The sequence below is a fragment of the Protopterus annectens genome, chromosome 5.part0 (genome assembly GCF_019279795.1).
Source record: "Protopterus annectens isolate FY-2018-M chromosome 5.part0, PAN1.0, whole genome shotgun sequence".
Taxonomy (NCBI): domain Eukaryota; kingdom Metazoa; phylum Chordata; order Ceratodontiformes; family Protopteridae; genus Protopterus; species Protopterus annectens.
The window spans coordinates 1,877,658,445-1,877,675,542 of NC_056735.1; the positions used below are offsets into that span (position 1 = coordinate 1,877,658,445).

At 38.4% G+C, this 17,098-nt stretch overlaps 1 protein-coding gene across 1 annotated transcript in view; it reads left to right on the plus strand.

Moving 5' to 3' along the window:
* The window catches only part of DGKH (diacylglycerol kinase eta), a 1,992,493-nt gene that overhangs the window by 1,789,274 nt on the left and 186,121 nt on the right, over positions 1-17,098 (plus strand). Inside the window, exon 27 of the mRNA XM_044071702.1 lies at positions 10,799-10,918. Within this exon, the coding sequence (XP_043927637.1) occupies positions 10,799-10,918 (120 nt within the window). The remainder of the gene's footprint in view (positions 1-10,798; positions 10,919-17,098) is intronic.

Consider the following 17,098-nt stretch of genomic DNA (forward strand, 5'->3'; position numbering starts at 1 on the left):
GGCCTTACCAAGTCTGGTTTCCCTCTCTGAGGTCTCATCTGGTGGCTCCACCATGGACTTTAGATCCAGTTTCAGATCTCATATCTCATCCTTCAGGGATTCCCCATCCAGATATGGACAGTCACTGCTTGGCTGCTCCAGTTCCCATGATAGTCAGGACTCCTGGATTATCCTCTCCCATCAAAAGAATTCTGGTGATGGCTCATAAGTCTTCTACCAGGAATGTGTATTCCAGTAAATGGAAATGTTTTTCTATCTGGGCCTCGCAGCGTGCATTAGATCCTTTCACGGTTCCAGTTTCTGCGGTGATGGAATTTTTATCTGGAATTTTTCAACAAGTTTCCAGTTTTTCTACAGTCAAAGATCAACTTGCTTCAATTTCTAATTATCGTGTGGGGGATAATATGGCTTATTTGTCATTTTCAAAGCTTTGTAAGGCCTTCCTCAAAGATACCTTTCTTCTTTGACCCCCAGTAAAGGTCCCTACACCACTGTTGGATCTTACCCTAGCACTTCAGGCCTTAGTATCGCCTCCCTTTGAGGCTTCAGTTTTAGTGGATATGCAGTTTTTACCATGGAAGACTGCTTTTCTGGTTACCATTACTTCTGCCAGGAGAGTTTGTAACTTCCAAGCTATCTCGATCAAAGCCCCTTATATGATTTTTCATAAGGACAGGGTGTCTTTGCATACTAATCCATCTTTTCTACCTAAAGTAGCTTCAGAGGCCAACATTAACCAGGTGATCAACCTTCCGGTCTTCTTTCCAAATTTTCAAAACAAGGGAGAGTACAAATTGCATTTACTAGATGTGCAAATACAGTTAAATTTCTACTTGCAAAGGACAAAAACCTTTTGTAAATCTGACTAACTTTTCATTTCTTACTCCAAACCCTTTTCAGGTTAAACCAATCTCTAAAGTTAACATTGCCCACTGGATTTTTCAGTGTATCATTTGAGCATATTCAGCCAAGGGGATTTCCCTGCCAAGTCAGGTGAAATCGCATTCCACCAGGTCTATTGTAACGTCAGCAGCTTTTTGGTCCAGCGTTTCATTAGATGATATCTGTTCTGCGGCCACTTGGTCCTCATCCCATACCTTCATCTCACATTATAAATTGGACATTGTATTCAGGAACAGGGCATTCTTTGGCTCCGCCGTTCTCCAGAATATCCTTCCATGAGTGCCTTCCTGGAGTCTGGTAGCTGGGGACTCTGTCCCATAGGTTGAAGACCAAATGAAGACAACTACTTTAAATAAAGAAGTTATGTACTCACCATAAAGTTCTATTTGAGTAGCTGTTCTTCATTTGTCTTCAACCATCCTTCTCCTTCCTCCCGGCCTTGTGTGAACTGTTGGTTCCTCCTAAGAATAATAGAGGTGGTCACTGTAAGGGTGCCTTTTATCCTCATCCTTGTTGTTGGTTTCTCATGCAGACATGTCTGTTTTGGGTCAGGTGATGGTACTGGATTGGGCAGCAAACTCGATCTGAAGGGAGGAAGGAGACAAGAGCATTATGGCTAAGGGGAGGAGCTTTGAGCTTGTATCAGATGCTGGATATGTGGCCAAGTCAGATCCGATACAGATCCGGGAACCCACAGGTTGAAGACAAATGAAGAACAACTATTCAGATGGAAGATTATGGTGAGTACATAACTTCTTTTTCAGAAACATTGCCATAAAATAATCATTAATTTATACAACAAAGATAAATCTACATATACACAGCTTTCTGTCCAGGTTGGCTTTCCTCTTACCTTTTTAACACATGTATTTGTCAGGGAGGTAAATTGGCAAATTCTGTTAGCTGTACCTTAACCACCATGTCAAAATAAGATGTTATTTTAATTTTGTAATTATCCTTTATTTAAATGTTCTTATAACATGGATCGTTTAGCATACAGGATAATTTACTGACATATAAGGTAAACATATGTGAATGAAAGTGTTGTGTGCTAGATGATGGAATATGCATTTAAAATTGCTTAAACTGCAGGCTTTCAACTCTTTTTGGAATGATGAGCATGACTCATATACCTCTTAGTATCTTAGCACAAGAAATCTGCACAAAGACAAAATAATGGGAGACAACAAAGGCACAACATCTGGGGCAGATTTTAAATATTCCTCTTATAAACTCAGAAATTTGCTAGCATAACAGTTTTTGAATAATCATGAATTTTCTGAAGGATATGAAGTCTAAAACTCAAATATCTGCCATTATTTATTGACTTCAGTCAGTAATGATGTTCAAGTGCCAGAAAATTACAACATTTTATGAGGAGCAGGCCAAAATATCAGGCAAACATCTGGACAGTTGAGAGCTATGGAAAGAGGTAATTTCTGTGAGACATGAGCAGAGAGCTTTCCATAGCTTTGAATAAAGTGTAGAGAAGCAGTGCTTGATACAATACAGTCTGGTTACTGCAGTTTTGTGTAGAAGTACATTGTGGAGCTGACTTCTGAAGTTATGGGAGGGTATGTTTGGGTTATATTCAGCAGCTAAAGGAGTTTAACTGAAAGACTAGTATGAGATCAGCCCTTTGTCTGACATGGAGATATGATATAGACGATGGCTTTGTTAATTTCTCTTCATGAAATAAATCATGCTGTTTTATACCAGTAGGTACTTTTAGAGCTTAGAGCTCTTGGAATGCTAAGCTAATGGCACTAACCTTCAGCATCAAAATGAAGATAATAGGAAGTATGGATCAGATAATCCAGAAAGTAGACCGTTTCTTATGGCATGTCTAGCCAAACCGTTGGGATATATTAATGAAAACTTATAAAAAGAAAATACATTGTGTATTACAAAACAATAATAGAAACTGTTGTTAAAGTTTGTTCTCCTTTCTTTTAATGTGTGTAAACTTAAGTTTCAACTTAAAATGTGATGCTTTTATGAAGATGCTTAAAGTGAAAAGAAGAAATCATTGCCTTAAATCAATATTTTCACTGAAATCTTTATTCCGTTATCTTGAAAAACAAGTAAAAAGACAACATCCAATAACTAACAATTCAACAGTACTGTACAAAAAAACAGGTGAGTTGTATAAATATGTTACAGTGTTAAAAATCATACTTTCTAGCCAAAAGTTAAAACAGCAAAAGCTGTCTAACTTAAAACAGGTATAGGTATTAGTCATCTACCACAATCTGGACAATTTTCAAATAGATAAAATAAATAATTCTTCAGACCTTAATCACTGTTAAGAGAACTAAGTCAAGCTGACAATAATTCCAGCAGCAGAGAACCTCAAATCCAAGTCAAATAACAAATTTAAGAGTGCAGGTATAATAAATGGTGGACTGTAATATAACACCCAAGTGCAGTAGAATAGTTCACTAGATAGACAAAATAGATAGCCAGAGATCCAGTAGTGCCAGTTTCTCCAAGGTCTTCTTTCCAAATGCAGAGTGTTTTTAGATGCTGCAAATGAATACAAACCATGCTAGCCAGGGAATAGAGCCGCACAGCAGAAACTTTATTTTATGAGCACTTTTGTTATTTTATGAATAACTTCTTCAGATCTGAAGAAGTTATTTGTAAAATAATGAAAGCAAATCCTTTCTTGGGAAATTGACGATTTTTATGTTACTGATTTTGGAAGCAGTCATATAGATCTATGAGTAAAAATGAGTTTTTATAGATTGCACAAAACCTGTCACATTTGGGAATGTTATCCAGGAATTGATCTCAGTATAACAATTCTGTAGATTATACATTTACTACAGAGTTGGGGAAATAACTGATGCCATTGTAAGGACATCAATATATGGAACAACCCCCCCCCACCCCCCCAGCAACTAAAGGAGAATGTCAGGTCTGTGGCCCTTGTTTGTTTGTCTGTGTCTTTCGGCTTTTCCCGGTTAGGGGTCGCCACAGAGTAACTCCGGTCCGCTAATGATTGGTAGTTGAGTTTTACGTGCCGAGTTACCAGCCCTGACGCACAACCTTCAACGAAGGTATGCCCATTCACGCATGTCTCCACGCAGAAAACGTTCTAGCTGAGAATCGAACAGGGCAACGTCTTACTGTGAGGCGACAACGCTACCGCAGCATAACTGGACAAAATATCTAAGGTTGGGAGGAGCCTATTCTTACTTGAAGGTCCTTTTTGTTTGGGATCATGTCAAACAGTTTAGGCAAGCCATGAATTTTAGAAAGTAATTCTGTAAAGGATTTCATATTCGCCACTTTAACATTAAGTTTCAGTCTGAGAATGTTAGTCCACTGAAATCTTATGGCATTGTTAGCATAGCCAATTAATTCTATGATGGACTTCCTAGCACAAAAAAAGAAAAAAAAATCAAAACAGCTTCTTAATTTCAAGGAAAGTGTTTTTCTGAGGAAGAGGGGTTCCCTGTGCAGTATACAGAACTAAAGGCAGTATGAACCAGGAAATAGCTTGCACCAATCACAAAATGTTGAGACAAATTCCTTTCCACTTATAGAGGAAGCATGTACTCCTGTGAGCTCTGCTCATAACCATATGTAGGAGAAGATTAAATAGTAAATACAAGGAAAGAGTAGAGAGCCATGCCTTGTCCCCCTAAACAACTGAATACTCTGAGAGAATAGAGACTGGCATGATCTTTGCCTGAGATCCCACTTACAGTTTTTAATCATCTCTAATAACTTATCGGGAAAGCCCATGCTTTTTCAGCATCCATGCTAGTCAAACACAGAATGGAGTTAGATGTCTGGGAATACTCCAGTAAGAGTGCTGTCTTAAGTAGATTGTCAGAGCTAGGGTGACCACTAGGAATAAAGTGTGCTTGACCTAGATGTATCAACGCAGGCAAAGCATGTTTTTTGACTCTGTACAGCAATATAAGTTTATAATGATTGCTAAACAGCAAAATAGGTGTACAAGATGTAACCAAACAAGGGTCTGTCCTAAGCTTTGATATAATTGAAATAATGGCATTTTGCCAAGAAGATGGAAGAGCTGTTGTAGACAGAATGTAGTTTGCCAGCTTTGCAGAGTTAGCAAAGTCTGATGCTGTTGTAGGCATATTTTTAATGTCCTATCAAGACATTAGTTATTACCCTTTAAATGTTTCTTCTTTACAAAGTGGATCCCTTTTGCTGCTTCAAATCAGTATTAACAAAAATGACTGAACTGCCTCTCATATGTGAGTGTTAACTTACAGGGACCCTTAGATGACAAATTCATCTCCATTGCATCCTCCCAGATCTGTACAGCTGGAACATAAATTTGTTTTCATTAAATACCACATTTGTCAAATGTAATTCCCTACCTTATACTCACTAGATCTGTGCTTCACAGCTCCATTTTCTAGTATTCAGTCTTGAATTCCTTTCATTGCCTGTGGGAACCTGCATGTTGCATTCATGTTTGCATGTGTTTTCTGTGGGTTGTACTCCAGTTTCTTCTCACCTCCTAGAAGCATGCTGCTTGATTAGCTATTCTGTAAAGTTTTCTTGTATATTACCATCAACCATGCCCTTGTGATGTAGGTTGTGGCTGAAACTCAGTGAATGACCATTTCTCTACCTGGTTAAAAATAAATAATTTGTTTGATTTATTAGCATTTGATTGCCATAATTGTTTGTCTGGAATAAGCTGCCCCTTTTCAGAGTAGGCCTGGGGAAAAAAGCTCCAAGTATAATACATGTAAAAAAGGGACAAAAACAGATCTTCAGAATTTCAAGCACTTTAAGCAGTTTACACAGAATAAAATAAAACATATAGTAAAACTTTAGAAAAGACAACAGTACATACCAGCAGATAAAAATTCTTGTAAGTGAAGAATAAAATCCGATACACAAGTACAATAGTGGTGCAAAACAAAGCTAGTGGAAAGAAAGAGAAGAGACTGCCATTTTAAAAAGCGAGGTTTAATAAAACGTATTCACGAAACATGTCTGCAGATGTGGTAATAATACAGCAAAGTCTTAGCTGGTACTTTTGGCACCTGGTGCCACTCCCCTGTCTGACACCATGCAGCAACTAGGTTCAGGAGCAAAAAAAAGTAAAAAAGGTCATTGGGTAGGAGGAGAAACAGAAGAGATGTGATATGAAAGGGAATGAAAGAAGAGGGGAGCGAAAAGGAAAGGTACTGTGTCAGGAGATGTTGAAGGGAATAGGTGGTATAACAACATAAGTGGGTGTGAGGAGAAGACTAGAAAGCAGAGAGAAAAGTAAGTGGTGTTGGGGAAAAGGATGAATAGGATGATAGTGACACAAGCCGTAGATATAGGACTGTATCAATATGTTGTGTCTAATAAGGTGAGGGGTAGTATAGCTTATAATTCACTGTGAGGATGGATTGGAATTTTTATTTAGCCATAAGCTGAGCAGGGACACAGGCATGTGTTCATTAGGTGTTGTTTTAATTGAGAATTAAAAGACTCTACCTGAGGTATTTCTTTAATGGTAATAGGGATGGAGTTCCAGACATTAGAAATGTAGGACAAATACAGAGAGTTGTCAGCAGAGTTGTTTGATTTAGTTATTAGGAGTATTTTTTGTCTATTGAATGAAGAGGCCCATTTGGTGAGTAGTGTTGAAGGATTTGTGTTAGGCTAGGGCATTTTTCAGGTTTGTGAATAAAATTATGTATGATAAGTAGTTCAGATAGACTCAGAGAGTGAGGCAGTTCTTGCCAGTGTAGCTACTTTAAAGTTACATAATGGCGTACCACTTAGCTATCGAAATTTTGCCTCATATTTTTGGTCTCTTCCTCCTAAAATATTATGGTTTTCTGGCAAATCATTGAGGACTGAAGTCACTAAATAATGACAGACGGAGTTTCGGACTTCATATACTTGAGCAAATGCATGCTAACCGAAAACCTGTTATTCTAGCAACCTTCTAAGTTTATAAGAACAATATGTAAAATATGTCCCATTGCCCCCCCCCCCCATTATTTTAGGTTTTGTCCAGATTTCTTGTACTAAGAAGTTGAGAGGTACAGTGGTGAGAACTGTACATCACATCATCAGCAAATGTGTCTGCTTTGTTGTACATTACTGTAGGAGATTGGTCTGTGGTACCTGAAGATTAATGAAAATGGGGGATGCAGTAAGAGGATTTGCAAGGAGGACATTTGAAGCAATGTGTTTTCTAGCAGTATCTGCTAGGTAAGGTTTTATCCTGTAGAGGTTGCCTATTTTATTTTTTTTATTACATCTTTTATATGATAGTCAAGTTTCAAGTTGTCATCAATTATTACACCTAGTAGTTTAGTGTGAGTGACAAATTCAGTTTTTATATTGTTTGGGGAGGTTAGAGTGAAAAGAGATTTCTGACTAGAGAATTGCTTTGGGTGAATAGGATAAGCTTGGATTTTGGGGTGTTTAGAAAGAGATGGGAATCAGAGAGCCATATTTCAATATCGGTAAGGGAATCCTGTGTTTAGTCATTGTAGTTTATCCATTTTTAGCAGCACATATAAGAGTGGAATCATCTGCTTATTGAATGAACTTTGCATATTTGCTTGTTAAGTGGAGGCATTCATAACGTGTTGAATAAGTCAAAGTCTAGAAAAGAGAACCGTGGGCTCCAGATGCTCTGGGGAGGAAAAGGGAGCTGTTATTTTACCATTAAACAGCCTGTTGCCTGCAAGATAGGCAGCTGTTAAAGTGAGTGTGGGTACATCTACACCTAATGAGGGCAAATGTTGTAGTAGTTTTCTGTGTGAATCTGTGTCAGAAGCCTTTAATAGTTCAAAAAAGACTGTGAAGACTAGGTTTCTCTAATTTCTGTGCTGCTTTATAGTGGTTATAAAGTTAAGGAGGGCCATAGTGCTTTGGTTAAAGTGGAATCCATGCTGTGTTGAAGATAGCAGATTGTTGCCTAAAATGAAGGAGAATAGTTTTGTTTAGATACATTTCTCAAGGACTTTTTATGGTGGAGCTATAATGACTATTGGTCTGTAGTTGGTAAGATCTGTAGAAGTGTTGTCCTTGTGTAAGGGTTAGATCTAAGATTTATTCCATAAACTGGGAAACTTTAGTGGATGGGCTCATTAATATAGAAACTGACCCCAGCATATACTGACATTTTAATATATTCTTGTGGTTTGTTATTTGGGGCATCAATGAGTAGGTTTCAGTTTTACATTTTTTTAATGGTGTAATTGTAGGTGTAGATGGGTTCCAAAGAGAAATTTTTATAGTGGAGTGTTGATTTATAAGGAGGTTGTAGTGTAGTGGAGTTTGAAAGATTTAGGAGAGAAGTTACAGAGTTGATGAAGTGTGCATTAAGTTGGTAATCCAAGTCGTTTGACTGTATTCTGTCTCCTACAGGCTTTTGAGATGAGATCTATGCCTGGCATACAGGGTATTGTCAGACCCTACTCTGATGGACCTCCCGCATATCCACAAAACAAACAGTACTAGAATTACCCATTCTAAAGACTTAAACCTTGCCTGTGATATAACTAGAACCTGCTGGAGAGATTAGTATGTATCCCACAGACTACCCTGTCTATGGAACAGGCTCCCCATCCATGTGAAGCAGAGTTCCTCCCTAATACAATTCAAGTGCAACTTGGACAATTGGATGGGAAACCAGAAATTCATCCCTGGTTTGGCATCTATGTCTCTGATGCAAACAGGTAACCTGTAAATGGTTCATCTCCCAGGTCCATGCTTACACTTATCAATGGCATCAGAACTCGTCAGAGATTTGGGATCCATGGCTAGGCTTAAAAAGGCCCTTGTGGTCGTTAGCCTAGTAAACACCTGTGAACCTACGAGGGACAGCAGAATTATTAGGTTAGGTGACTTGGCCAGAATTTAGTAGTTGGTTGACTGTAGACCACAAGCGGTTTGGGTTGATTTTGATTTAAAGGTTGAAGGCAGATGTAATATGAATTTCTTGTCAAGTATAATCCTTTTCTTGGTGATATTTCTGAGGTGTTTATGTTTTTGTAGTTTAGACTCTTGTCTTATTTCCAAGTTTCCCATGCTTTGTCTCTCAGATTCCTAACTTGTTTGCTTTGTCTGGAGAGACAGGGTACTGGATTTGCTTGGATTCCTTTGGCTCTTATAGGGTTGTGTACTTTTAGAATATTGAGGAAAGTTGTGTTGAATAGAGAGACAGTGTCATCTAGTTGAAGAGTTAGTACTGGGTTCCGGTTTATTAATTTTAATTTTGAGTTGAAGGCATCTTTTAGGAAGGAAGACAGATTGTGGCTGTGGTTGTAGTGGTGAAGTTTATGGATATTATGGTAGCCCCCTTTAGTGCAGGCAAGGTAGTGGTCACGTAGGGTGTTGGGGAAAGCACCATAGGGGATCATTTTTGGGGGGGATGTTAGTGAGAATCCAATATAAGGTGGATTTCCTGTCAAAATGTTTATTGCACCTAGATTGGGATTTAAGGAGTTGGGTTTGTCCATTTAAGTTTATCACATCAATAGAGATGTCATTTCTTATGGTCTGCTAGTCAATATTTAGATCACCCATTATTATAATTTCTTGTGGAGTATTTGAGAAGCCCCAGAAAATAATTATTCTGCTGTATTTGTATTGTTGCCTAGAGGAATGTATATTCTTGTTATGTATGTTTATCTAGTTTTAGAAGGACATGAGGAGTTCAATATTACTTATTTCTGGGGATCTTGAGTGATGAAGAGTCAAGTTAAAAGAATTGCTGTAAAATATAACAATCCCACCTGCCTTTCTTTCTGGTCTTAGAATATTGTATCCCAAAGGTAGAAATTACTCATCTTTTAAGTCTTGATTTAGCCAAGTCTCAGTAGTTTTAATGATATCTGATGAATGCTATGTTATCCAGGCATGGAAGTTAGTTTACTTCTGAATCTTAAATATTAAAAGAATTACGATTGGATGATTTAGTAGGCTGAGCGAAGCAGGATTGTAAGCAAGATACCATGTAGGTTTTTATATTGTAAGGCAGACCAGTGTTTGGATGGACATCCCCACATAGTTTGATAGGGCTGAATGTATGATGGAGAGGAGTCATGTATATCTGGATTTGATACTAAGTTCTAGCATTAGGAGTTTGGGATTTGGTGCTGTATGTCTGTTCTTGAATAGGTTGATGAAAGTTTCGAGGAATAAGTCTCGAAATACAGGGAAGTTACAGTATGTGGTGTTTTAAGGCTGGGGAAAGCTGCCTGGTGGTGGTGTTTTTGTGGAGTTGTCAATGATAGGTTAATAAAGCTAGGGATACATGGCTTTAATTACACCTGTAACAATCGCAATGAAATTAGATGATTAGATTTGATCAACTCCCATTTTGATTGATGAAAAGACAATGTAAATAATGAGATGGCAGAATGGTGTGGGTAAGGAAGTACCCTTTTATCCCAAAGGTTGAAAAGGTGTTGGTAGCACAAGCCCCTTGCAAACATGCAAAAAGCTTATCTTGTAATTGTGTTACAGTCATCACTGTCTGTTGTTAATTTTGATTTGACTTTTATTTTATTGGTCACAACTACTATTCTTAAAGTTTGTATGTAAAAGTAGGTGAACCATTAGTATGGAAAAGGTTAGTAATATTATATGACATTACAAATTGAATGTTGTATAGGATATATAAACTGATTTTGTAGAATTATTCTAACTGTATACCCCTGCAACTTGTCAGGTGTTTAATGTCTGCAGACGTAGTTAGCAGTTTCATAATCATTTTCCAAAGTCGCCACATTGAGTTAATACATTTCCCAGTGGTTTATTAATTCTGATACATGGATAGCTGATGGTTATACATTGCACATTTGCATAAGTCATTTGAAATACTGTACGCACTTTGCTATTGTCAAATCTTACCGAGCCTTTTCCCTTTTTTCTGGTTGTATAGCAGCTGGAGTCCCCACATGAAGAATTCCTCTCTAACGGGCTGCACAGTGTAGAAATCGAGCTTCAAAAACTTGCTGAGATCTCTTGGCTTCATTGTGTCTTACAGCCTGATGACGAAGAGGTATGTTGTATGTACAGACTTGAAATATCAGTTATCTGTATTTTTCATGATCCTGTTACAGCTTCAGATGTAATCGCCAATGACAAATGATACTTTTTGACTTCTTGAAAGATGTTCACTTTAGCACGATGGATCTGAGGTGATCTTGTGCATCCTATTTAAATGCACGACTTAAACCACAAGACGATTTTTCCCGACGCCCAACTCCTCCCTTATACCATAAGGTTGATCACTTCCACTCAGCCTCCAGATCAATGTTTGGCTTTTAGCTCATAGCATAGGTATCTTCATGTTCCCAGAGCTCAAGCTTGTTTTATTGATTAAATTGCAGTTTACCTCATTTTTTTTCTTGCATCATTTAGTGGATGACTTGTGTACAGTGTATAAACATCCCTTTCACTTGTAGATCTTCGTAAGTTTCACTCAGCAAAAAAATCATGCTTCAGATTTTCCCTGCCCATAGTTGAGCTGTGCCTTTTTGTCTGCGCTGCTCCAAATGTTCTAGTTAAGTTAGCTATAGAACATGAAGGACTTTATTTACTGCTCTTATCTTAGAGTGAGAGGGTTGTGTGAAACTGTTGTGGGCTTATTGCACTTGTTCAGATATTACAGTTTCTTATTAATAAGTGTTGTGTCATGAAGGGACAGTCTGGTTTTAAAACGTGATTGGCATGAGCTTAAGATCTGGCACACTTTTTTTTGTGTGGGGGAGGGGGGGTTGGCTAAGCATCTTTCCTAGGTAGGAAGAAAGATAATCTTCTTCAGACACTAGTATAAGAGTATCATCGTATTATGTTGATCAACCCATTCACAGCTTTTCTATGCAGGGCTGAGTATCACATGTCACTTGAAACAGTGCAGGGCAGGCCTCATTCCTCCAGATCTGTAGTGTATAAGAAGTGTGTTCCTTTTCATAGGAGTCATGCTACGGTTGATTTTCTGTATACTAAAATGATGGCAGCCCTTCTTCAGGCTTTGATAAAAACAGGACTTGTCCAGTCTTTCACTGATTGACTGGCCCTGTAGATTAGAGCCCATTTGATATGGTTCCTGGACCATCTTCCACTTCATCAGCCCCTGTGATAACACTGATAGAGCTGAGGTCAGTTGAATTCTAATTGATTTATGATTCAGAGCTGATTGGAGCCTCTGCTGATAGCTGTTAACATCAAAGGACCTTGCAGATTCCTTTTGATGGTGCCTTCAGTGCCATTTTTTTGGTGCTGATTCTCTTGGCTCTAACAGTTCCTTCAGCAATGGCACTCAGCATTAATGGCCAGAGGATGGCTTTATTGACAGTGCTCTCACAAGTGCTGTGGGTGTCAGCATCATTCACATTTGAATCATCAATGAAAAGGAGGTCGGAGTCAGCAGGATCAACCTGAACCTCTGAGAGTCAAAGGTGCTGCCTGTGGGGAGTAGCAGCTTATTTGATACTGACTGGGGTGCCTTACATGCTGACATTCTCAAGATAATCTAGGATGTCAGACAGTGGTACTGTGTCAGTGGTGCACACACAAGCACTGGTGTATTTGAGCCCTGTTATTCTGACCACCTCATCCAGAATCTGTCTGTAAATCTTTTTGAGGCCTCCACCTACCATGTCAGAACAGAGGTTCAGATGACCATCAACAATCCCTGCCATATAGGTTTTGGTTCTATCTCCCTTCCTCTCTCCCTCCTTAGACTGTCCTGCCACCAAGAAAAGGAGAAAAGCACACTTGCAAGAGGAAGTATATCGATTTCCAATTGGCGCCACAACCTTCAACACTGATAGTGGTGATGGAGAAGCAGGAATGTCTTGTAGTACTCGCTGCTGGGCTCCAGCCCTTCCAGTAAAATCAAAACTCAAATACTTTATTCATTTTTTTTCTCTTTATAACTATATTATTCATTTTTTTATTATCTAATTTTTCATAAGAATTGCAAAAAATAGTTATGCATGCAGCTGCACATGTGTGTAGTTCCAATTTCTGTTTAAAAGAAAATCAGATTACCTCGTCCCTCTGTTATCACAGGTCTTTCTGCGGCTCGGACGCAGCGGAACAATGCTTTGTAGAGGCTGCTGTATGAAACGTGACATGGAATGCCTGGTTTTACTAGTGTGGGGCTAACTGCTATTTTTGTTGTTGTTGTTAAAGTTTTATTTATCTGTTTATTTTTTTTAAGATGCCTATGCATGTCACTGTGACAGCCTCTTTAATCAAATCTAGAAATAAATAGGGACAAATAAGTACAAGCTTTAAAATATTAGAGTTGACTGAATAAGAGAATGTGAATTAACATGCATTTTCTGAAGTAAAGAATGAAGTCAGTAACTGTAATAGTGATTCTCATTGTTTACTAAGTGTAAGTCACCTATTTTCCCCAATCATCACTTTTAGTAGGGATCAGGAGGGAGAGAGCAAGATTTTGAACCAAACTCTGGGACAGTTGAGAGGTATTTTGTGTGTGTGTGTGTGTGTGTGTGTGTGTGTGTGTGTGTGTGTGTGTGTGTGAGTGTGTGCGCGCACGCACACATGCACAAATTTTCTGATAGACCTGGCTTGTCAGGACTGATGTCACATTGGTGCGTGCTTGTGTGATAGGTGATGGACAGCTTTCAGAAGTGTTGCCACAAAGGGAGAGAGAGAGTGTGTGTGTGTAAAAATAAAGCAGATTGGTTCCACATTTTTTTAAAATGTGAAAAGAATATTACATTTTGTAATTATATTAAATCCTTTTTAGAGCATTGTGGACTGATAACTGTGTTAGAAGTCATTCGTTCTTGTTAGCTAATGTACCTATACCTGATTGCATTAGCACTTCACGATAATCATTAATTTGGACTTTGTTGGCTATAGTTAAGAAGGTGATTAGTACAAAATGGAAAAAAATCTCCTAATTTTAGTGATCATCTTAATCTAAACACAACTGTATGCTAGAAAGAAAAAAATAAAGTAATATGATTTCTATAGTATCTAATGGAAAGATAAGTTTAAATATTGGACAAAATTGAAATTGCTTGCAAATAACTATAATTATTAGCTGACATTAAAGATATTTATTTTATACCCTAGTATTTAGATTAGTTACCAGTGTTTCAGTATCCTTGTGTCTCTCTACCTTTATAAATATTGTAAAAAGTTTGTTTATTTGAAAAATAAATAAAATAAAATTGATTCAAAAAATAAAAAAATAAATACTATCAATGTGATTTTATTATCTGTGGACACACACAAATGTTATTAGGCACATACATAACTCACATCTGAGTAGCAGTAAAACATTTAATATGTTTTTGTCTTTCAAAAATAAGGCATAAAATGCATCACAGAATAATCAGACCCTCAGAACTTTTGGGGGCCTCACTAACATATCACACCCCAGTGAATTTTGACAAAGGCTTAGTAGTGGCATCTGTCCTGACCTCATCTAGTCTGGAACCAACCTTGCTGAGAGGCGTGCATAGAAGTGTCCTGTAGCCTGTGAAGAAGGAGATGGGGACACTCTTCTCATTGCTACTTTGACTTTCCTTATAGCCAGCCCTCATAGTAGTGCACAGAATGTTACCAAAGCTTGTGTGAGGGCTATGGACAGTGTTTCATTCTCTTTCTTTATCTTTCATGACAAACGTTAGAGTATGCACAGATGGCCATCAAAGCTGGTGTACTGGACGTGAACAAACAAGCTGCAATGCATTACTGTGTTTATCAAGAAATTGAAAAACAAAAAAGACAATCAAACATTGGACACCTATGTAGTGGGTTATCTTTGGAGGGCAGAGTAAGGAGGTATGATATTATGTACATGTGATAACAGCTGATTGAAATATTTTACTGTATCCTGTTTGATTTTTCCAGATTGGTTCGCAGATGGTGGCTCTCTTTTGATTGTGGGGGTGAAGAGGCATGCTGTATGTATGTTGGACAACAGCTACTTGAAATATATGACTGAGCTATTTGTGTCTTCATCCTAATGTAATACCAGAGAGATACAGAAACAGTGACTAGTCTTTTGAGGGACTAGGAAGACAGATAGGATTTATGCATCCTTGCAAACATTTGTCATCTTCTCAGTTTTAAACTGCTATTTTTAGACCCAGCTTAAAAAAATAAGACCAATGTCTTTATTTGCACGTTTTTTGTTCAGACCATCATTGTATCATAGGGTGGAAAATAGCTATAAAATGTACTTTAGCATCTATAAAATATATATATATATATATATATATATATATATATATATATATATATGGGTTCATGTCAAACCAACGACATATTAAAATAACAAAAGTCACTACAGCGAAACGAAACCATCGACAGTTGAAAACATCGACAGTACATGTATACGAAAGTACAGCGCTAACATGGGTCCTGCAAGGGGGAAGTAGTATGGGTACAGTATCATATCATATCCTTTACTTCCCCTTGCAGGACCCATGTTAGCTGTACTGATACATGTACTGTCGATGTTTTGAACTGTCGATGGTTTCGCTTGTAGTGACTTTCGTTATTTTAATATGTCGTTGGTTTGACATGAACCCATATATATATATATATATATATATATATATATATATATATATATATATATATGTGGAAAACTCTGACCACCTCTCCATATTGTTACTGCCAGCATATAAACTATTGCTAACTAGAGGGAGACCAACAGTTAAACAAGAGTATGGACATAGGGTGCAGTCTCAGCACTCCAGGACTGTTTCGAGAGTATAGACTGGAGCATATTCAAGGAGTCGGCTACTGAGAACCAGTGTATCAGCCTGGAAGAGTACACCGAGGCAGTGATGGGCTACATCTAGAAATGCGTGGATGACGTGACAGTCACCAAAACCATCATCAGATGAGCCAACCAGAATCCCTGGCTGACAAAAGAGGTGTATGAGCTACTGAAAGCAAGGAATGCAGCCTTCAGGTCTGGAGACAGGGAAGCCCTCAGAACAGCCAGAGTAAATCTGAACAAGGGAGTGAGGGAAGCAAAATGCACCTATGGCAGAAAGATCTAGAGCTACTTCTCTGACCAAAAAGACCCCAGGCACCTATGACAGGGTATCCAGTCCATAACTGACTACAGATTCCTTCTTCACAATGTAAGGACAACAAGGAGTCCCTAAATAAGCTGAATGTCGGCTTCAGCAGATTTGAGGAAGGGAACAGAACAACAGCAAAGAAAATGCCCATCGGCCATAACGAGAAGATGCTCACCCTCAACCCAGCTGATGTCTAAAGGGCACTGCACAGAGTTAACCCAAGAAAAGCAGCTGGGCCTGACAACATCCTGGGGGTGTGTGCTCAGGGACTGCGCAGTGCAACTAACAAATGTTCTCATGGATATCTTCAGTAACTCTCCGAGTCAGCAAATAGTTCCAAAATGCTTCATGGATACAACAATCATTCCATTACCAAAGAAGTCTCCACCATCTTGCCTAAATGACTACTGCCCTGTAGCCCTCACCTCCACAGTGATGAAGTGTTTTGAAAGGCTGGTCAAGGCTGCCATAACATCTGAGATACCTGCTAATCTTGATCCTCTGCAGTTTGCTTACAGAGCAAATCACTCTACAGCAGATGCCATCTCTCTAGCACTCCATCTATTGCTGGAACACCTTGAGAATAAAAACACCTTTGGGAGGGTGCTATTCATTGACTTCAGCTCAGCTTTTAACACAGTCATCTTGTTTCATCTGGTAATGAAGCTACTCCAACTGGATGTCATCACTCCACTTTGTAACTGCATTCTTGTCTTTCTCACAGACAGACCTCAGAAAGTGTGCACAGGAAATAACTCCTCAGCATCACTCTTAACACTGGAGTTCCACAAGGATCTGTACATAGTCCCTTGCTGTTCACCCTGTTAACACATGATTGTACATCCAGGTACAATACAAATCACATCATCAAGTTTGCTGATGACAAAATGTTGGTGGGCCTCATCAGTAATGACGATGAAACAGCATATAGAGATGAGGTGGAACAACTTATTACCTGGTGTGGAAATAACAACTTAGCACTAAATGTAAACAAGACAAAACAGATAATTGTGGACTACAGGAAAAAATGCAAGGAACATTCTCCCCTCACAATCAATGGGGAAACAGTTGAAAGAATGAGAAGCACGTATTTCCTGGGAGTGCACATCGATGAGGAGTTGTCTTGGAACACATACAAATGCCATAGTCAA